The sequence below is a fragment of the Ambystoma mexicanum genome, chromosome 8 (genome assembly GCF_040938575.1).
Source record: "Ambystoma mexicanum isolate Mex_15411 chromosome 8, UKY_AmexF1_1, whole genome shotgun sequence".
In the NCBI taxonomy this organism is placed as follows: Eukaryota; Metazoa; Chordata; class Amphibia; order Caudata; family Ambystomatidae; genus Ambystoma; species Ambystoma mexicanum.
In genome coordinates, this window is record NC_090929.1 from 1,650,529,534 (window position 1) to 1,650,552,052 (window position 22,519).

Below are 22,519 nucleotides of genomic sequence, written 5' to 3' on the forward strand. Positions count from 1 at the left end.
TGGCGTGGGTAGAGGAAGTCCAGGGGGCAGGGAGGATCTCTGGAAGGGGAGAAGTAGGGTGCCTAGAAACATGGAAAAGGGTGCATGGCTGGTTCCCTGGAGAGAACCATGGAGTTTTCACAGCAGTGTAGAGATACGAATATTGTGCATCGTGTATGGCTGGGTTGAGTACGTAAAGGTTGCACAGCTGGATGGTGCTCAGCATGGAAGGGGATGCATGGTGCTGGGCCGTGGGAACCCTTGCATGATTGTGTAGAGATATGAAAAATGGTGTACTCAGAGGTAGAGATATAGAAAAGGTTGTTTGGTACCTGATTGTGTGATTGTATAGAGGTGGAAACTCATGCATGGTCGTGGAGAAATTAACAGAATGGTGCATTGTTGCCTACAGCTGGGGACTATCAGTAGGTGACCATGTGTCGTCATTTGGCAACCATGCTGGGTTTGAACTGGTGACAATGGATACACCATACATGTGTAAAACAGTTGCAACTTGACTTTTTCATACTAACGCTGACCTACTCCATTCCTTCAGGTTAAAGAATTAGAAGAACAGCTGCAGCATGCAACACTGAACAAGGAACTTCACAGCCTCAAACAACAACTGGAGCTCATGGAGGAGGAGAAGAAAGAGTTGGAAGCAAAGTGCCGAAGCGCAGAAGACCAGGTCAAAAACCTCAAACACTCAGGTAGGAATCAGCACTGGGGGTTGCATGACCATGCTCAATTGATGAGAAGTTCATTTGGGTGAATGTGTCTGTATTAAGCACTCACTAAACAAACTACACAGATTTAGAAGTGAAGTGTGAAGGTTCTAAAACAATGACTTTCTGTAGTAGCGTCTGCCAGGTTGGCAAGCGTGCACCCCAAGCCACGTTGCTGGTTTCTGAGCTGAGAGCAATTTTCTGTGCAAGACTTCCATATGTAGACACATAGCTGATGCCTAAGAGTGCACCTGGTCCCCCTGAGTGCAGAAAGAGTTATTCACCATCTTAGCTTGATGCAAGCTCATATAATTCACCTACACTGCCCTACCAGGAAGCAAACCAGTAGTGCTGTGCCGCTGCAGCATTTTTCTGGTGAAGTGCAGATTCGTCTCTGTTGCCCCTACAAAGCAGGTCAGCAGTCCTTTGGATTCTGTGCTCAAGGAGGGTACAAGTTGGGCCCCTAGTCTCAATTTCCTTTCAGCACTTGTTTTGCTCATCATTTTAAAAGTACATTGTCCTGGCTAGTAGCGTTTATAGTGCTCAGCTTTTGTCTACCTTCACGCTGCAAGTATTCTCGACCAAACTGAAGGAGTGTAACAGCCTCTTGTGTACAGAAAAGAGGAGCCTGGAGGATAACGTACTCGCTTTATCTCACCTAAGGCAACGGCATGGTGTGACAGGGTCACAGGTCTGACTCTGTAGAGCTGGGCCAACAACCCGTCGCAACCTGGAGTAAACGGCCTATCAGGGCAGCGCAAGACCTACCCCAGAGGTGGCGTAGGGGAATTTAGAGAGACCCCCGTTCCGGCTCTCTGGAATACATGGAGCTGTGTATGTGCGTCGGTGCCTCTGTCTCTGACCCGATGTCTATCAGCTTCTGCTCTGGCCAGATGTCCCTGATTTTCCAGGTGGGTTCCCAGAGGCATGGCATTCAAAGCAGACTGATTTATGAACAGAAGACTGAGAAACTACAACAACCAGCATTCACCAGACAACTGCAATGAATTGGGGATCTTCGGAAGCAGCACAAGGTAAGGAAGAAACTGGACTAAAAGTATCACAATGCAACGGACAAGAGCCAGCCCAGAACATGAGGGACAGACTGGTTACTCAAATGAAAATGGACAAGGCTTCCCCATTTAGGAGCCAAATTAGAAACTCTGCATCCTCCTCAGTGTTGCCAAATTCACTAAAGGGGATACGGTGGAGCAGAGACAGTGGACCTAGACCAAGAGCGGAAATGAGCAGTAGTATGGAATACCTGGGAATGCACACAAAAGCATATTTCAATAGTAATTTCCTTGATCCAATAGGGGAACAGAAATCGAATGGTGCAGGAGACCACCTGGCAGACTTGAAGGAAATGGAGACTGAAAAGGCAGTGGCGCTAGGGACCCTTATGACGACCTCTTGGGGAAAAGCCATCCCTTAAGGGGGAGTGATGGCAGGATTTGGGATTAGTTTAGCTAGAGATTGGTCAAGGGTAGCATCTGACACTGGCAGCCAATGAACGCATAGAGAACCTTCTAGGCAGGGAGGTAAGGGCTATACAAAGCTAGCAGAGTCAATTGGCAGTGAGAGGTTTTCGAATGAGGTAAGCGAGTAGAGGAATAAGAGACCAGGGAGCAGTATGCATCAGCTGGAGGGGACTGTTCGGCATATTTTGAGACAGTGAAGGTAACGTGTTGGGATGGAGAGAATGGTATACATTTCGGCTGTGTCTATGTATTTGGGTGAATGCGAGAGAGAGAAAATTTGAGTTGGGGGGGAGTAAAGGTGGTTAGGAGGAAGAGGGGGAGAATAAGTTTAGTGAGTTGGACACAGCATCTCTAGGTTTGGTTTAGTGAGCTGAACACTGCATCCCTAGGTTTGGTTTAGTGATCTGAACACTGCATCCCTAGGTTTGGTTTAGTGAGCAGGTCACTACATCCCTATGTTTGGGTTAGTGAGCTGGACACTGCATCCCTAGATTTGGTTTATGAGCTGGACACTACATCCCTAGGTTTGGTTTAGTGAGCTGGACACTACATCCCTAGGTTTGGTTTGGTGAGCTGGACACTACATCCCTAGATTTGGTTTAGTGAGCAGGTCACTATATCCCCATGTTTGGTTTAGTGAGCTGGACACGGCATCCCTAGGATTGGTTTAGTGAGCTGGAAACTACACCACAAGGTTTGATTTAGTGAGCTGGACACTACACCGCAAGGTTTGGTTTAGTGAGCTGGACACTGCACCCCTAGGTTTGGTTTAGTGAGCTGGACACTACATCCCTAGGTTTGGTTTAGTGAGCTGGACACTACATCCCAAGGTTTGGTTTAGTGAGCTGGACACTGCATCCCTAGGTTTGGTTTAGTGGGCAGGGCACTGCATCCCTAGGTATGGTTTAGTGAGCAGGGCACCACATCCCTAGGTTTGGTTTAGTGAGCAGGGCACCACATCCCTAGGTTTGGTTTAGTGAGTAGGGCACCCCATCCCTAGTGAGCAGAGCACCACATCCCTAGGTTTGGTTTAGTGAGCTGGACACTGCATCCCTAGGTTTGCTTTAGTGAGCTGGAGACTGAATCCCTAGGTTTGATTAGTGAGCTGGACACTACATCCCTAGGTTTGGTTTAGTGAGCAGGGCACCACATCCCTAGGTTTGGTTTAGTGAGCTGGACACTGCATCCTGAGGTTTGCTTTAGTGAGCTGTACACTGCATCCCTAGGTTCGGTTTAGTGAGCAGGGCACTGCATCCCTAGGTTTGGTTTAGTGAGCAGGGCACCACATCCCTAGGTTTGGTTTAGTGAGCAGGGCACCACATCCTTAGGTTTGGTTTAGTGAGCTGGACACTGCATCCCTAGGTTTGGTTTAGTGAGCTGGACACTTCATCCACATGGTTTGGTTTAGTGAGCTGGACACTGCATCCCTAGGTTTGGTTTAGTGAGCTGGACACTGAATTCCTAGGTTTGTTTAGTGAGCTGGACACTACATCCCTAGGTTTGGTTTAGTGAGCTGGACACAGTATCCCTAGGTTTGGTTTAATGAGATGGACATTGCATCCTTAGGTTTGGTTTAGTGAGCTGAACTCTACATCCCCAGGTTTGGTTTAGTGAGCTGGACACTACATCCCTGGGTATTATTAGTGAGCAGGGCATTACATCCCTAGGTTTGGTTTAGTGAGCTGGACACTACATCCCTATGTTTGGGTTAGTGAGCTGGACACTACATCCCTAGGTTTGGTTTAGTGAGCTGGACACTGCATCCCTAGGTTTGCTTTAGTGAGCAGGGCACTACATCCTTAGGTTTTGTTTAGTGAGCTGGACACAACATCCCTAGGTTTGGTTTAGTGAGCTGGACACAGTATCCCTAGGTTTGGTTTAGTGAGTTGGACATTGCATCCTTAGGTTTGGTTTAGTGAGCTGAACTCTACATCCCTAGGTTTGGTTTAGTGAGCTGGACACTACATCCCTAGGTTTGGTTTATTGAGCTGGGCACTACATCCCTAGGTTTGGTTTAGTGAGCTGGATACTACATCCCTGGGTTTTATTAGTGAGCAGGGCACTACATCCCTAGGTTCGGTTTAGTGAGCTGGACACTGCATCCCTAGGTATGATTTAGTGAGCTGGACACTACATCCCTATGTTTGGTTTAGTGAGTTAGACATTACATCCCTAGGTTTGGTTTAGTGAGCTGGACACTGCACCCAGAGGTTTGGCTTAGTGAGCTGGACACTTCATCCCTGGGTTTGGTTTAGTGAGCAGGGCCCTACATCCCTAGGTTTGGTTTACTGAGCAGGGCACCACAGCCCTAGATTTGGTTTAGTGGGCTGGACATTGAATCCGTAGGTTTGGTTTAGTGAGCTGAACTCTACATCCCCAGGTTTGGTTTAGTGAGCTGGACACTACATCCCTGGGTATTATTAGTGAGCAGGGCATTACATCCCTAGGTTTGGTTTAGTGAACTGGACACCACATCCCTAGGTTTGGTTTAGTGAGTAGGGCACCCCATCCCTAGTGAGCAGAGCACCACATCCCTAGGTTTGGATCAGTGAGCTGGACACTGCATCCCTAGGTTTGCTTTAGTGAGCTGGACACTACATCCCCATGGTTTGGTTCAGTGAGCTGGACACTGCATCCCTAGGTTTGGTTTAGTGAGCTGGAGACTGAATCCCTAGGTTTGTTTAGTGAGCTGGACACTACATCCCTAGGTTTGGTTTAGTGAGCTGGACACTACATCCCTAGGTTTGGTTTAATGAGCTGGACACAGTATCCCTAGGTTTGGTTTAGTGAGCAGGGCACCACATCCCTAGGTTTGGTTTAGTGAGCTGGACACTGCATCCCGAGGTTTGCTTTAGTGAGCTGTACACTGCATCCCTAGGTTCGGTTTAGTGAGCAGGGCACTGCATCCCTAGGTTTGGTTTAGTGAGCAGGGCACCACATCCCTAGGTTTGGTTTAGTGAGCAGGGCACCACATCCCTAGGTTTGGTTTAGTGAGCTGGACACTGCATCCCTAGGTTTGGTTTAGTGAGCTGGACACTTCATCCCCATGGTTTGGTTTAGTGAGCTGGACACTGCATCCCTAGGTTTGGTTTAGTGAGCTGGACACTGAATTCCTAGGTTTGTTTAGTGAGCTGGACACTACATCCCTAGGTTTGGTTTAGTGAGCTGCACACTACATCCCTATGTTTGGTTTAATGAGCTGGACACAGTATCCCTAGGTTTGGTTTAGTGAGATGGACATTGCATCCTTAGGTTTGGTTTAGTGAGCTGAACTCTACATCCCCAGGTTTGGTTTAGTGAGCTGGACACTACATCCCTGGGTATTATTAGTGAGCAGGGCATTACATCCCTAGGTTTGGTTTAGTGAGCTGGACACTACATCCCTATGTTTGGGTTAGTGAGCTGGACACTACATCCCTAGGTTTGGTTTAGTGAGCTGGACACTGCATCCCTAGGTTTGCTTTAGTGAGCAGGGCACTACATCCTTAGGTTTTGTTTAGTGAGCTGGACACAACATCCCTAGGTTTAGTTTAGTGAGCTGGACACAGTATCCATAGGTTTGGTTTAGTGAGTTGGACATTGCATCCTTAGGTTTGGTTTAGTGAGCTGAACTCTACATCCCTAGGTTTGGTTTAGTGAGCTGGGCACTACATCCCTAGGTTTGGTTTAGTGAGCTGGACACTACATCCCTGGGTTTTATTAGTGAGCAGGGCACTACATCCCTAGGTTCGGTTTAGTGAGCTGGAGACTGAATCCCTAGGTTTGTTTAGTGAGCTGGACACTACATCCCTAGGTTTGGTTTAGTGAGCTGGACACTACATCCCTAGGTTTGGTTTAATGAGCTGGACACAGTATCCCTAGGTTTGGTTTAGTGAGCAGGGCACCACATCCCTAGGTTTGGTTTAGTGAGCTGGACACTGCATCCCGAGGTTTGCTTTAGTGAGCTGTACACTGCATCCCTAGGTTCGGTTTAGTGAGCAGGGCACTGCATCCCTAGGTTTGGTTTAGTGAGCAGGGCACCACATCCCTAGGTTTGGTTTAGTGAGCAGGGCACCACATCCCTAGGTTTGGTTTAGTGAGCTGGACACTGCATCCCTAGGTTTGGTTTAGTGAGCTGGACACTTCATCCCCATGGTTTGGTTTAGTGAGCTGGACACTGCATCCCTAGGTTTGGTTTAGTGAGCTGGACACTGAATTCCTAGGTTTGTTTAGTGAGCTGGACACTACATCCCTAGGTTTGGTTTAGTGAGCTGCACACTACATCCCTATGTTTGGTTTAATGAGCTGGACACAGTATCCCTAGGTTTGGTTTAGTGAGATGGACATTGCATCCTTAGGTTTGGTTTAGTGAGCTGAACTCTACATCCCCAGGTTTGGTTTAGTGAGCTGGACACTACATCCCTGGGTATTATTAGTGAGCAGGGCATTACATCCCTAGGTTTGGTTTAGTGAGCTGGACACTACATCCCTATGTTTGGGTTAGTGAGCTGGACACTACATCCCTAGGTTTGGTTTAGTGAGCTGGACACTGCATCCCTAGGTTTGCTTTAGTGAGCAGGGCACTACATCCTTAGGTTTTGTTTAGTGAGCTGGACACAACATCCCTAGGTTTAGTTTAGTGAGCTGGACACAGTATCCATAGGTTTGGTTTAGTGAGTTGGACATTGCATCCTTAGGTTTGGTTTAGTGAGCTGAACTCTACATCCCTAGGTTTGGTTTAGTGAGCTGGGCACTACATCCCTAGGTTTGGTTTAGTGAGCTGGACACTACATCCCTGGGTTTTATTAGTGAGCAGGGCACTACATCCCTAGGTTCGGTTTAGTGAGCTGGACACTGCATCCATAGGTTTGATTTAGTGAGCTGGACACTACATCCCTATGTTTGGTTTAGTGAGTTGGACACTACATCCCTAGGTTTGGTTTAGTGAGCTGGACACTGCACCCAGAGGTTTGGCTTAGTGAGCTGGACACTTCATCCCTGGGTTTGGTTTAGTGAGCAGGGCCCTACATCCCTAGGTTTGGTTTACTGAGCAGGGCACCACAGCCCTAGATTTGGTTTAGTGGGCTGGACATTGAATCCGTAGGTTTGGTTTAGTGAGCTGAACTCTACATCCCAGGTTTGGTTTAGTGAGCTGGACACTACATCCCTGGGTATTATTAGTGAGCAGGGCATTACATCCCTAGGTTTGGTTTAGTGAACTGGACACTACATCCCTAGGTTTGGTTTAGTGAGCTGGACACTACATCCCGGGGTTTTATTAGTGAGAAGGGCACTACATCCCTATGTTTGGGTTAGTGAGCTGGACACTACAGCCCTAGGTTTGGTTTAGTGAGCTGGACACTGCATCCCTAGGTTTGCTTTAGTGAGCAGGGCCCTACAACCCTAGGTTTTGTTTAGTGAGCTGGACACTACATCCCTAGGTTTGGTTTAGTGAGCTGGACATAGTATCCCTAGGTTTTGTTTAGTGAGTTGGACATTGCATCCTTAGGTTTGGTTTAGTGAGCTGAACTCTACATCCCTAGGTTTGGTTAAGTGAGCTGGACACTACATCCCTAGGTTTGGTTTAGTGAGCAGGGCACTACATACCTACGTTTGGTTTAGTGAGCAGGGCACTACAACCCTACGTTTGTTTTAGTGAGCTGGACACTACATCCCTATGTTTGGTTTAGTGAGCTGGACACTACATCCCTGGGTTTTATTAGTGAGCAGGGCACTACATCCCTACGTTTGGTTTAGTGAGCTGGACACTACATCCCTAGGTTTGTTTTATTGAGCAGGGCACTACATCCCTAGGTTTTGTTTAGTGAGCTGGACACTACATCCCTAGGTTTGTTTTATTGAGCTGGACACTGCATCCCTATGTTTGATTTAGTGAGCTGGACACTGCACCCAGAGGTTTGGCTTAGTGAGCTGGACACTTAATCCCTGGGTTTGGTTTAGTGAGCAGGGCACTACATCCCTAGGTTTGGTTTAATGAGCTGGACACTACATCCCTAGGTTTGGTTAAGTGAGCTGGACACTGCATCCCTAGGTTTGCTTTAGTGAGCAGGGCACTACATCCCTAGGTTTTGTTTAGTGAGCTGGACACCACATCCCTAGGTTTGGTTTATTGAGCTGGACACCGTATCCCTAGGTTTGGTTTAGTGAGTTGGACATTGCATCCTTAGGTTTGGTTTAGTGAGCTGAACTCTACATCCCTAGGTTTGGTTTAGTGAGCTGGACTCTACATCCCTAGGTTTGGTTTAGTGATCTGGGCACTACATCCCAAGGTTTGGTTTAGTGAGCTGGACACTGCATCCCTAGGTTTGGTTTAGTGAGCAGGGCACTGCACCCCTAGGTTTGGTTTAGTGAGCAGGGCACCACATCCCTAGGTTTGGTTTAGTGAGCTGGACACTGCATCCCTAGGTTTGGTTTAGTGAGCTGGACACTACATCCCCATGGTTTGGTTTAGTGAGCTGGACACTGCATCCCTAGGTTTGGTTTAGTGAGCAGGAAACTAAATCCCTAGGTTTGTTTAGTGAGCTGGACACTACATCCCTAGGTTTGGTTAAGTGAGCTGGACACTGCATCCCTAGGTTTGGTTTAATGAGCTGCACACAGTATCCCTAGGTTTGGTTTAGTGAGTTGGACATTGCATCCTTAGGTTTGGTTTAGTGAGCTGAACTCTACATCCCCAGGTTTGGTTTAGTGAGCTGGACATGGCATCCTTAGGTTTGGTTTAATGAGTTGGACACTACATCCCTAGGTTTGGTTTAGTGAGCTGGACACTACATCCCTAGGTTTGCTTTAGTGAGCAGGGCATTACATCCCTAGGTTTTGTTTAGTGAGCTGGACACTGCATCCCTAGGTTTACTTTAGTGAGCAGGGCACTACATGCCTAGGTTTTGTTTAGTGAGCTGGACACTACATCCCTAGGTTTGGTTTAGTGAGCTGGACACTGCGTCCCTAGGTTTGGTTTAGTGAGCTGGACATTCATCCCTAGGTTTGGTTTAGTGAACTTGACACTACATCCCTAGGTTTGATTTAGAGAGCTGGACACTACATCCCTAGGTTTGATTTAGTGAGCTGGACACTACATCCCTAGGTTTGATTTAGTGAGCTGGACACTATATTCCTATATTTTAGATAATTGAGCTGGACAATGCATGCCTACGTTTGATTTAGTGAGCTGCACACTAAATGCCTAGGTTTGGCTTAGTGAGCTGGAAACTGCATCCCTAGGTTAGATTTGGTGAGCTGGACACTGCATCCCTAGGTTTGCTTTAGTGATCGGGGCACTACATCCCTAGGTTTGGTTTAGTGAGCTTGACACTGCATCCCTAGGTTTGGTTTAGTGAGCTGGACGCTACATCCCTATGTTTGGTTTAGTGAGCTGGACACTACATCCCTAGGATTGGTTTAGTGAGCTGGACACTGCACCCCGAGGTTCGACTTAGTGAGCTGGATACTTCATCCCTAGGTTTGATTTAGTGAGAAGGGCAATACATCCCTAGGTTTGGTTTAGTGAGCTGGACACTACATCCCTAGGTTTGGTTTATTGAGCTGGACAATGCATCCCTAGGTTTGGTTTAGTGAGCTAGACACTACATCCCTAGGTTTGGTTTATTGAGCTGGACAATACATCCCTAGGTTTGGTTTAGTGAGCTGGACACTAAATGCCTAGGTTTGGTTTAGTGAGCTGGACACTGCATCTCTAGGTTTGGGTTAGTGAGCAGTGCACTACATAACTAGGTTTGGTTTAGTGAGCAGGGCACTACATCCCTAGGTTTGGTTTAGTGAGCTGGACACTGCATCCCTAGGTTTGGCTTAGTGAGCTGGACAGTACATCCCAAGGTTTGCTTTAGTGAGCAGGGCATTACATCTGTAGGTTTGGTTTAGTAAGCTGGACACTGCATCCCTATGATTGGTTTAGTGAGCTGGACACTGCATCATAGTTTTTTTGTGAGCTGGACACTACATCCCTAGGTTTGGTTTAGTGAGCTGGACACTAAATGCCTAGGTTTGGTTTAGTGAGCTGGACACTGCATCCCTAGGTTTGGTTTAGTGAGCAGGGCACTATATAACTAGGTTTGGTTTAGTGAGCAGGGCGCTACATCTCTAGGTTTGGTTTAGTAAGCTGGACACTGCATCCCAAGGTTTGGCTTAGTGAGATGGACACTACATCCCAAGGTTTGCTAAAGTGAGCAGGGCACTACATCCATAGGTTTGGTTTAGTAAGCTGGACACAGCTTCCCTATGATTGGTTTAGTGAGCTGGACGCTGCATCCATAGTTTTTTTTAGTGAGCTGGACACTACATCCCTAGGTTTGGTTAGTGAGCAGGGTATTATATCTCTGTAGCCAGTACAATGATCAGGGCAATATACCCTTGAAGAACAGGGTACCATAAACCTAGAGATGCTTCGTAGAGCATTTATTTGTAGACATGTATTTGTAGCCATGGAACCAAGATGGTTGGAGGAGAGTAGGGAGAGGAGTGGTGATGGTGGGCAAGTTTAGTGGGGAGATGGAGAGTACAGATAGGAGTAGTGAGGGAATCAATAAGGTCACAATACATAGAGTAGAAGTGCAGAGAGAGAGAGGGGGAGGGTATAGAGGAGCAGGAATAGGTGTAGCGAGTGGAGAGTCTGATTAAAGCTGGAAAGACAGTCATACAGACTTAAGGCACGCCGGGGCGATCAAACTATCCCATTAAGGTCCCCTAAGGAGTCCGATAAATAAGGCTATGGCCTTCAGGCCCCTCAAGATCAGGGGCAGATTAGACAGTAGGGAACCCTGTTCTATGGAGCAAGCCATTTTGGAATAGGAAGCCTTGGCTAGGGAGGTGGGCCTCCCCCTCCCCCTTTAAAGTTGAGGGAAGGCGTGCGGGGACGGCCCCTAGACTGGGAACACCAATTGTCTCTTTATGTACATAGATTTTCAACTTTTATTCTCAATAATATCTCTTTTGTCAGGTGTTTCATTGAGAACCTTGTTCCATGGGGATGCTGGTCTTTGTGCACCCTGGTATCATTTATTTGATTTATTGTTGAAATATAAGGCGGCCTCTGCGAAAGAGTTTGCTTTCTTGTGCACCACAGAAGGGGGCATCATGGTGGGGGCTACTAGAGTAGGATAGACGAGTGAAACCTGATCGTTCCCTATCTTTGGCATATTCTCAATCAAGTAAGAGCATAAAAGAGGGTGAAGGGAGAAGTGCCCTTACGATGAGCCAATACCAGCAAAACCTTGGCTGATTGGAGAGTTCCAGAGGCTCAGTGTCATTTAAAGACAAGCCTTTATAGTCTTTGGCATGTTCATGAAACTAGTGAAGGGGTGAGGAGGGGGAGCACAGGGTACCTACAGCAGACCAATTGACCAACCTCTAAACAAGTCATTTGACTTGTTTCATCAGGGCAGCAGATAGCTCTGCACTGCTGCAGAGTTCTTTCAGTTGGATTCTCGCTACTTATACTTCCTGAAGTGACCAATCGGGTGTCGTGTGGCGCATGAAGAACTCCCTAACAAGTAAATACTGTATAGTGGCATGTTTTTGGATTTCGACTTTTATTAATTAAAAGAGGGATGGAAAAATGCCTCTCTATCACTAAAGCTAAAAGGGGTTTTCCTACCTCAAAGGAATCTAGTGAAATATTCAGGATGTCCGAAACTAAAATGTCTGTCACTGTTGTGTCCCAAAACCTTCTGTGCCTAACACTAATAGTCTAATACAACTGTGCAAGGATGTTCTCTTCTCAAAGTAAAAAGTGTTCTTTGTGTTTTCAACCAACAGAAAGGTTCCCTGTTTTGCTGGTAATAAACTGATGCAAAATAATGTTCCAAAATACAAGATCCCAATGCTGATGTTCTGCGCCTTTCCCCTAGACCTCGTCTTATCGTAAGTCACAGGGTAATTCACGAGGAACTGTTTCTTGACTTCACAGTTCTTTATCCTACCAGCTTGGTGGGCTCCACTAGCAGGCCTAGGATTCCAATGTTAGGGTTGTGTTCTTTTCCCCCGGTCTGCTTAGGCTTCTGAGCGCTTTTCCTTTTTTGCCATAATGTGAGACACCAAAGGGTGTCTCACCTACTAGTTCCCGGGGATCTCTCTCTCAGGTGGCCAGGGCATGGCCATCACCTTTGGATCCAGACTCTGGGGGTGGACCAATGCGGGAGGATCACCTGGGTGAGTTGTCTTCGGGGAGTTGGGTTGAGGCAGCCGATGGTGAGATGTGGTATTCCTCCCTTTCCTATACCCAAGATCCCTCCTATTTCATAGGATTTGCTGATGTCCCAACTTCCCCTCCCCCTTTTCTACACAAACACAGGGCTGTGGAAGAGGGCGGCTGAGAGTAACAAGGCTAACTCTTACACATCTCACTGTACATGTCCCGCTAATTGAGTCAGGCACTTGACTTTAAGTGCATACATCTGATACCAATTAGCTCTCCTCACACGGATAAAAGGCGGAACATAGAGACACACTTGGAGCAAGGTGGAACACGAGTAAGAGCAGAACGTCCGGGGCAAAGGCGAACCTACTGGAGCAGAGCAATGGACCGAGGGACAAGAGCAACGGGTGGAGAACCCGAGGAGTTCCCTGCAGGCGTTTGTGGCCTCCAGAAGGCCATGAAAGATGGGTGGAGAAGGCTGAATTCCAACAAGAAGGCTGCATTGTGTTTCAAGCCAGCGACCCTTCTGGGTGAACGGCAAAGTTGGGGAGGCGAGGCCAAGCCTGTGGTATTAACCTTGACTCGTGAATTGAAAAACTAAAAGACAATAAAGAAACAGACCCAGCCGGTGAGTTGGCAAGCAACATGAAAGACTGGTGTGTGTTAAGGAAAGTTTGAAGTGCATTATATCACACAAATGAAGGCTGCACACGTGTGGATGAGAAGCGACAATAGGCAGACCTGTGAATGAACTTTGAAATAACGATAGCTGTGAAACCAGCAATACTGAGTAGTGGAGTTGTCCTGCGAAAAAGAAGTAGCCCACTCGAAAGTCTCAGTAAAAGGTGAAATGTTTGTAGTGATAAAGTGAATGAACGGTAAAAGCGAAGTGATCGAAATTAACCCAGAGGAAAGGGGAGAGTAAAAATATGAATGTTGAATTAAAGTGCTTGACATACCCAGATGAAGAAGCACTTGGACGAACAACACAAGAGTGCGAGTTGAAGAGAAAAGTCAAAGTGGTCCTGTGGAGGTCTATAGTAAAATCCACACACATTTGAAAGTCTTCGACATCAGGAAATGGTCTGAGCCCGACTGAGGGCAACAGGAAGTGTAATAAGTTAGGGGAAGGAGACCCCTAAAGAATGTGAATTAAGCTTGGGGAAGGGAACCCCTGCAAGTGTTTTGAACTTTAAGAGGTCTGAGCCCGGCAGAGGGGGTCTGACGTGAACCTTATTTGAACTGTGTTTTGAAAGTTGGAAAGGGAGACTTAACGTGGAAGGCCAGGCGGGCCTTGATCCACGTTTTGAACGGCCTTTGTGTTAAGAACCTGAGCCAGACTTTACTTTGCATACATATTCTCATTTACACTTTTTTTATACAAGAGATAGGGCAGGCATTAGGTTTTGTTAGTGTAGGCCATTTTGATTTGACAGACTCAACTAGGACTGTTATATTTATTATTTGATGGTAGAGACTACTCCCATCCTAGCTATAGGGCAAAATAAAAGTTTTTCCAAACCCGGAAACTTTAATAAAGGTTTTACAAATTGTACCTTTTGTGTCAGTGTCTTGTGATACCATGCCTCACTTACATATAATGTCACTAAACAATCCAGGAGGGAATGCATTTTGGGTTCATACTTCTTTATCCCCATTAACTTGACATAGCCCGCTACCAATCGTAGGATTCCTTTAGTCAGTTCTGGGGTTTTTACCCTCTTTTTATCAACCTCTCATGTGGGTGCGAGTCCCAGACTCGCAATACGTTACACAGCTTGGTTCATTCTCCTGCCAAGCAAGTGTTCTCTCATGGGCCGTCTCTCTTTCTCTCACAGTGTCTCAGATCCTCTTCGCTCTAAACTTTGGCTTCTCAAATGGGTACCAGTCCCAGACTCACACTACAGCGTAGTTTTTGCTTGGTTTATTTCTTTGCCAAGAATGCAACTCTTCCTTGTTTGCTTCTTTTATCCTCAGGGTCCCAGACTCTCTTATTCTTGATCTTTTATTTGAGTGCAGGTCCTAAACTTGCGCTGCTGCGTTGTATCCCCCTGGTTCACTTTCCTGCCAAGTATACAACTCTCCCTCGCTTGTTTCAGGATCCCAGACCATCTCTTTCATCTGGGGTCCCAGACCCTCTTACTCTTGGGTGCGGGTCCCAGACTTGCACTGTTGCGTTGTAGCCGCTTGGTTTATTCTCCTGCCTAGTATACAATTCTTCATCGTTTGCTTCAGGGTGCCAGACCCCCTCTTTCATCAGGGTCCCAGACTTTCTCGTTCCAGTTCCTAAACTCACCCCGTTACTCCTCCGGACCTCTAAGCAGTTCCTGGGCAGCCGTGTCCCTTGTTGAGGCTCCAGGAGTGTTCGGGGGTCCAGCACGGTGTACCGCGGTTCTGATGCCTTTTCCCTGGTTTCATGTTCTGTCTCTTCTGTACTTCGCCAGGCCCTGGGAGGCAGAGAGGATTCACCTGGAAGCAACATGAGTAGTCCTTTCATGATGGACCATGCTCGGGCTCTCTTTTTCCTGCGGCTTGGTGTTCTCTTGCGGCTCGCGTCAGTTGCTCCTTTGTACGTCTCCTGCTGTTCCTCTTTGGAGGACGTCTCTCTCTCGCGTCTCAGCTGCTCTTTAGTTTGAGCTTGAGCTGTTTCTAAACTCCCGTGTGGGATTAATGTACTGCTTTGGGCCAATCACTGGTATTAGGAAGCTAGACCTTCGTTCTTCGACGCCAGCAGAGCAGGAGCTCTAGCCGCGTCCCTCGTTCTACAGGAGCAGCTTCTTCCTCTTGAGAGCATGTGGGCATTCATAGGTAAGCCGCAGGCTTAATTAGATTCAGTCCTGTGAACTTTGCAACAACGCCGCCTTGCCACAAATATCTGCCCAATATTTGGCAGCCAGATATCCAACTACTATTTAGCATTCAGCTTCCTGCTAAATGCGACTTTAAACACTGGATAGAAAAACGCCTGAAATTCGCCATTACCTCCAACGTGGGCCCCATCCGTCCCAAGATGGGCGCCCCGCTCTGAGGACCCACCTCTGAGCATTTTCCCTTCGTCTGCAGCCTTCTTCTGGATTGGCTACCAGCAGCCACAACAACCAATCGCAATCGCCGGCTGGCAAACGCCGGCCCAGAACCAAGCCACGGAAATAACACACTCCTGACTGAGCCTTACTTCGATCTTCCACGGCAGCAGAGCAGGAGCTCTAGCCGCGTCCCTCGTGCTGCAGGAGCAGCTTCTTCCACATGAGAGCATGTGGGCATTCATAGGTAAGCCGCAGGCTTAATTAGATTCAGTCCTGTGCACTTTGCAACAACGTCGCCTTGCCACAAATATCTTCCCAATATTTAGCAGTCAGATATCCAACTACTATTTAGCATTCAGCTTCCTGCTAAATGCAACTTTAAACACCGGATCGAAAAACGCCTGAAATTCGCATTTTCCCTTCGTCTGCAGCCTGCTTCTAGATTGGCTACCAGCAGCCACAACAACCAATCGCAATCGCCGGCTGGCGAACGCCGGCCCAGAACCAATGCACGGAAATAAGGCACTCCTGCCTTACCTCGATCGTTCACGGCAGCAGAGCAGGAGCTCTAGCCGCGTCCCTCGTGCTGCAGGAGCAGCTTCTTCCACATGAGAGCATGTGGGCATTCATAGGTAAGCAGCATGCTTAATTAGATTCAGTCCTGTGCACTTTGCAACAACGCCGCCTTGCCACAAATATCTGCCCAATATTTAGCAGCCAGATATCCAACTACTATTTAGCATTCAGCTTCCTGCTAAATGCGACTTTAAACACTGGATCGAAAAATGCCTGAAATTCGCCATTACCTCCAACGTGGGCCCCATCCGTCCCAAGATGGCCGCCTCGCTCTGAGGACCCACCTCTGAGCATTTTCCCTTCATCTGCAGCCTGCTTCTGGATTGGCTACCAGCAGCCACAACAACCAATCGCAATCGCCGGCTGGCGAACGCTCGCCCAGAACCAAGGCACGGAAGTAAGGCACTCCTGACTGAGCTGACCGAGCGTGCCGCACTTCAAGTTGCCCCAGGTCGCTTAGTCTGTTCGGCTCTCGTGCCCCTCTCATTGCCCTCTCCAGTGCTACCGACCTCACGCGCCTGCCAAGCCTATCATCTGCATCCGGCCCGGAACACAATCCCTCCGCTCCGCAGATACTCAAGGTACTTTGCTCACCGATATTAACTGTGCCACCCTTATGTTTGGCCACCGACACATGCACAGAACCGCCTCATGGCCTTGCTGACACGCCACTGCCATCACCAACGGCCCAGACACCTCCAAAATGCTGCGGCACATATTAACTTTGTCAATGCTTAAATGTGATGTTTAACAAAATGTTATGCTGACTCTAATTACCACTAGCTCTGAATGTTTGCTGTGCTGCAAGCCCGTACACACATTACCTTAGAACCACATGCAACGCTAACATCACTAGACCCACTGTCTGCACTCTGCTAGTGAAGCCTCCGCCTCACATACACACCCTCAGTGCTGCAACTTCCCCACTCACCTCCTCACGCGACAACCGCGAGCACCGCTTACCCTCCTGCTACTGATCACCGAATCGATACCGGCCCAGCGCCTAACCTGCCCTCGCACTAGCCACCCACGCCTTACCACTCCCACACAGTTTAATGCACCCAGTACCTACCACTATCTCAAAGCCCTAATCCTGGTTTTGTATCAGCACACTAACGCTGCACTATGACACCGTGCACGACTCTGCAGACAGCAGCCCGACACTAGCTCACAGACCCAAGCTTGCCCCTACCTCTGCATACTGACAACTATACTGATGCACATTATATTCTATCACTGTCTCGTAGCCTTAAGATTGCCTTATACTTGCTTATTACCAACTACATTGACCACTACGCCTGATAAGGCACGCAGTACCCTAACAACTGTACTGTAATTGCAGTTCCAAGATTGCCTTACACCTGCATATTGACAACTGTACTGACCCCCGCGCCTGTTATTGCATGTTTTATCTATAGACACTGTATTGCTTGTAGTATCTGTAGACACTATATTGCAGCTCCAAGAATGCTTTTTTCCAACTTTAATATTGACAACTGCATTTATGACCACTGCGCCCAATTTCGTATGCAGTACCGCAACACGGTAGTGTAATACTAAGCCCGCAGCTCCTGCAGCACTAGCCTAACAGCACTAAGTCTGCCTCTGCTCCAGCACCTGGACTCTATGCCCCTAAGGATTCGGCATCCTATCAGCCACACCATCACCCAGGCAACAATAGCTATGCTAACCTGGACTATTGCCATCATGTTTCCCATCTGCCTAGTACCCATTGACCTACCCTGCACAGGATCTCATTTCATCTCACACCCCAATGGTCTTAGCAGACCAGCATGCCCGAGACACCACCCCATCCCCTGTCCCACTCCATTCTTACCCAACACCACACCATTCCAGCCGGCCCTTACTGAAGCCCACCCCCTGGTAGACACCTGCAGCACCCATAAAACCATGCTTGCCACCAGCCCTTGCATTCACACCTTTAAGAACAACACTACTAGGAGTTCCTATCCCAGCATAGGCACAATCAGACTCGACCGCCTCAGATCCAGGACACACACATCCCTGACCACTCCTAACGCAAGACCAAGAAAAAGTAAAACCAAACCCATACCAGCTAATCACACCATATGCCCTTCAGCATCTCCCAAACAGCCCACTCCACAACCCAATACCTCCTCACCCTGCACACGCAATAAAAAACCACACCAAGCGACCACCGAAACAATCAAAGGCGCGCTCATCAACGCTAGATCTCTAGCCGCACACGCCCTATACTTAGCCGACATCATTTCTCTCAATGACCTAGACCTGAGACTTGGCTCCACGCAGCATCAGGCCCCGCACTAGTACTAGCCATCCCCAACGATTACACCATCTACCGCACAGACATACAAACTTCCAAAGGTGGCGGTGTTGCCATTATTGCAAAAAGTTCCCTCACCATAAGACACATACAAAATCAATCACATCCAACTTTCAAATCACAAGCACAATCACCACTCATCTTATCTACAGGCCGCCGGGCCACATATTCTCATTCAATGAAGACATAGCTCTCCTGCTCTCCAACAACACCAAACCTAATTCACAATTACTTATTCTTGGGGCTTCATCCTCGGACTCAATGACGAGAAGGATAACATAGCAAGTACCATTGCTAACACCATCTCAGAATTAGGCTTCACCCATCACATCTCTCAACCCACACACAACAAAGGCTGCACTCTCGATTGGATAGCAGACCTCAATTGTAATACCACTATCCTCTCCAATACATCATGCGCCTGGACTGACCACCACCTCATCACATTCACCATTGACAAAGACATACAAAAATCGGCACCCCTCCCGAACGCTCCACACACATTCACTAGAAACAGCAAAAATATCACAGTCGACAAACTCCTCCCTTTACTCCAACCCATCATCGACCTCTCACCCACTATCACCAACCCCACTGAACTAGTAGACCTCTATAACTCAACCATTCTCAAGGCCATAAACACCGTAGCACCACTCAAACTACGAAAAGCCAAACCACGCGCCCATCTCAACTCTTGGTTCACCCCCGAACTAAAAACTCTCCGTAAAATCAAAAGGCAAGCGGAAATAGCGTGGAAACAATCACCCTCAGCCAACAATAAAACCTCCTATACCCTAGCCTCCAATACCTACAAGGCAGCAATTATCCAAACTAAAAAAAACATGTACAATGAGCGAATCTGCAATGTCAAATCCAACACCAAAGAGCTCTTTAATATCCTAAGAGACCTCGAGTCCCCATCTCTCATCCCAGACACTTGCATCAAAGATATCTCCTGGTGCACTAACATACAAGAAGCACTCCTTGGCAAAATTGCTGTTACAAGCCAGAATTGAGGCAAAGAAAGAAAGACTCACCCTCACAGAGAACCCGATCCTTCCCTCCCCCTCCTCACGATTGGACGGCACCAACCGATTCCAATTCTCCACCATCACCACCAAAGAAGTTGAAGACATAATTAACTCTCTAAAACCCTCCAAATGCCAAGGTGACATCTGTCCCGCGCCAGTCATCAAAGAAGCGGCCAAACATCTCACCCCCTTCATCACATCTCTCATAAACTCATCCTTCATCTCCAGTACAGTACCCAACAACCTAAAGGACTCCTGGGTTCTACCTCTTCTCAAGAAACCCACGCTGGACCCCAGTGTCCCGACGACAGAGCTGCCTACCTTCAGATCCAGAACCACTTAGAGAAAAACAACTTACTTGGACTAAGACAGTCAGGCTTCCGCCCCAGGCACGGCACTGAGACAGCCCTGATTGATCTCAAAACACAAATGGACAATCTCAAAGACAACGGCAAACCTGCCCTCTTGCTCCTCCTCGACCTGTCGGCAGCCTTCGACCTGGTAAATCACGACATTCTCTGCAAACACCTATCCTCAGCAGTTAATTTCTCTGACAAGTCCAATGCCTGGATTCAGTCTTTCCTGAACAACAGATCTATGAGGGTCTTTGCTCCCACAGCCTCAGCCGAACCAGCCCCCGTCACATGTGGCGTCCCCCAGGGCTCCTGCGTTTCCCCCACATTATACAATGTGTTCACTAAACCTCTTTTCGACATTCTGGACCGTTTGGGCGTCATCTACACGAACTACGCAGATGACACCCAAATACTCATCCCTCTGACAGGCGACTATGCCACTGACACCACAGTACTCAACAACATCTATTCCATCATCCAAGAATGGATGGCTAAACATGGACTTCTGCCTCAACGACGACAAGACCGAGCTACTTCTCATAAGCACCCAATCCAGACTCAACAAACTTGACAAACTCTACCAGACATTTACCATTGACGGAAACAACATCACAGTCTCCAACAATGTCAAAACTCTTGGGATCTACCTTGACTCCTCCCTTACACTGACAAGACAAATCAACGCCATCTCATCCGCCACCGCTTACACTTGTAAACTCATCAACGCTAGCAGACCCTACCTCTCGACCCCCAACTGCACCACATTAGCTTGAGCACTAGTACTCTCCAAAGCAGATTACTGCAACGCCCTATACCTGGGTACTAGCCAAAAGAACATTAACAAGCTGAAAGTTATTCAAAACAACGCTCTAAGAGCAGCTATGAACATACCCAAACACGAGCACATTTCTGACGCCAGACGTTCCTTCCACTGGCTATCCATACCTCAGAGGAACGAATATAAAACATTCTCTCTCACACATAAATGCCTATCTAACCAAGCACCTAGATACCTCTCAGACAACTTCACGCACCATACCACATCTCGCCCAACCAGATCAGGACAAGCACACTGCCTAAACATCCCCAGATTTAAGCTCCAAAAAGCAGGAGGCACCAGCTTCCCTGTGCTTGCCGCTAAACTTTGGAACTCACTACCAGTCGATCTCAGATCCGAACCATCCTATCACCGATTCAGACTCACGGCCAAAACCTGGATTCTGTCCAAAGAAGTCCGAAACACTAACTCTTCCGACTAATGCATGCACTGCCTGCATAATCCGTGTAAATATGTATGATATGTATATTACCTATAACTGTATTACAATAACTAACTAAACTGTATGGTGTAACATTTTGGTGTTGTAACTGTTGTAACAGTACCAAGCACCTGGATGCCCCTGGGCCAGGCGGCGCTATACAAATAATAAACTAAACTAAACTAAACTAGACCGCTCGCTCTGCTTCTCGCGAGTGATCCTTGGACTCCCGGCCATCTTCTTTGTCACAGTACCAGCCTTAAAGCTACATGCATGATACTTTTTACTTTCTAGTTTTTCAGTGTTGTCATGTAGGTTAGGTTGACTGACTTGACAACAAAATACATTGGCTCTATCCGGGGAGGGGAAAGGAGGATTTAAGGTTGGAGAAGGGGTTGAATATATTAAAGCAGTGTGATACTGCATTCTCTGGTGATGGTCTCCCCCGATCCCATAGGGGGATTACTTCCCCATGTGATCCTCCCTTGGTGCACCACCCCCAGGGGTACTATTGTACTGTGGATACACCGCCCTGACCCCATGAAAAAGGTCTCCCCCTTGGGCAGCGGGACAACATACTCAAAATCGTCACAATACATAAAGTGGTGCTTCCCTAGTCCTCCTCTCCCAGGAGACCTGAGCTTTGAAAAGGATCAGTGTGCAGAAAATATTGGACTGCGCCCTAATGAAGAAACCTCTGAATGAGAGTTGCAGATATCAAGTTTAGTGAATGCAGAAAATACACTGTTGCTATGAAACTGCCAGTGAGCTTATTCCGGGCAGTGAAATGTTGCCAATTAAGTTAGAGAAACAGAAAATTCAACTTTAGAATTCTTGACCTAGCTGCAGAGTCTATGAGTACATTTTAATCCCAGACCTATTCAGGGGTTACTTCCGACAGTGTGTCAGGTAGAACACAGCGTCCAGTGTTCCATCCTAATGGAAGCCGAACCAGCTCTGGGCAAGATGAACCATTTTTAAAGCTACCATCATCCAATACTTTAACACACATTTTCAGAGCTCCGAGGGACCTGCCTTTGTGGATGGTGCTTCATGCACTTCACTTACTCCAACTTTACAAGAAAATCTGTACAGATGCAACAAGGAAATGTCTCAAGGTGAGCCGAGTCTCAAGGAGTTGAGATTTAAGTACTGTTTCAATAAACCCTCCACTGTGTGAACGGAAGTAGAAGTCATCTGAAGCGCTTTCTCAGAACCAGTTGTTCTCAGGCACTACCTGGGAGCGTCCTACATACAGTGAAAGCATGTCTCCTATTAATGGCAGTGCGCCTCCTTAGCCCACTGCACTGCTCAGCTTAACTCCAGCTACGTCTTCCAGTTATAATGCAATCCTCCCTCATCTTACTGTTCTCTCCCACCACCAAATTCTGTTGTGGCTACATAGTGTGCCTCTATTATCCTCTGCTTCGTTATGAAGGCTTTCTCTGCAAGCCTATACTACAGAACAATGTGCTTTTCCCTGCATTTGGGGCATTTTTGTGAGGGTGCTGAGGAGTTCCTGCATGTTTGGGAAACTTACATGAAAACTCCAAACTATGGCCTGCTCTGGAACTCCTCATGCATCCTTGTTTTTTTTTTTTATTTTCCTT

The 22,519-nt window shown here is 47.5% G+C and overlaps 1 protein-coding gene across 1 annotated transcript in view; it reads left to right on the plus strand.

Annotated features, from left to right (window-relative positions):
- Positions 1 to 22,519, plus strand: part of SHTN1 (shootin 1) — a 797,962-nt gene that overhangs the window by 571,325 nt on the left and 204,118 nt on the right. Inside the window, exon 10 of the mRNA XM_069611915.1 lies at positions 536 to 689. Within this exon, the coding sequence (XP_069468016.1) occupies positions 536 to 689 (154 nt within the window). The remainder of the gene's footprint in view (positions 1 to 535; positions 690 to 22,519) is intronic.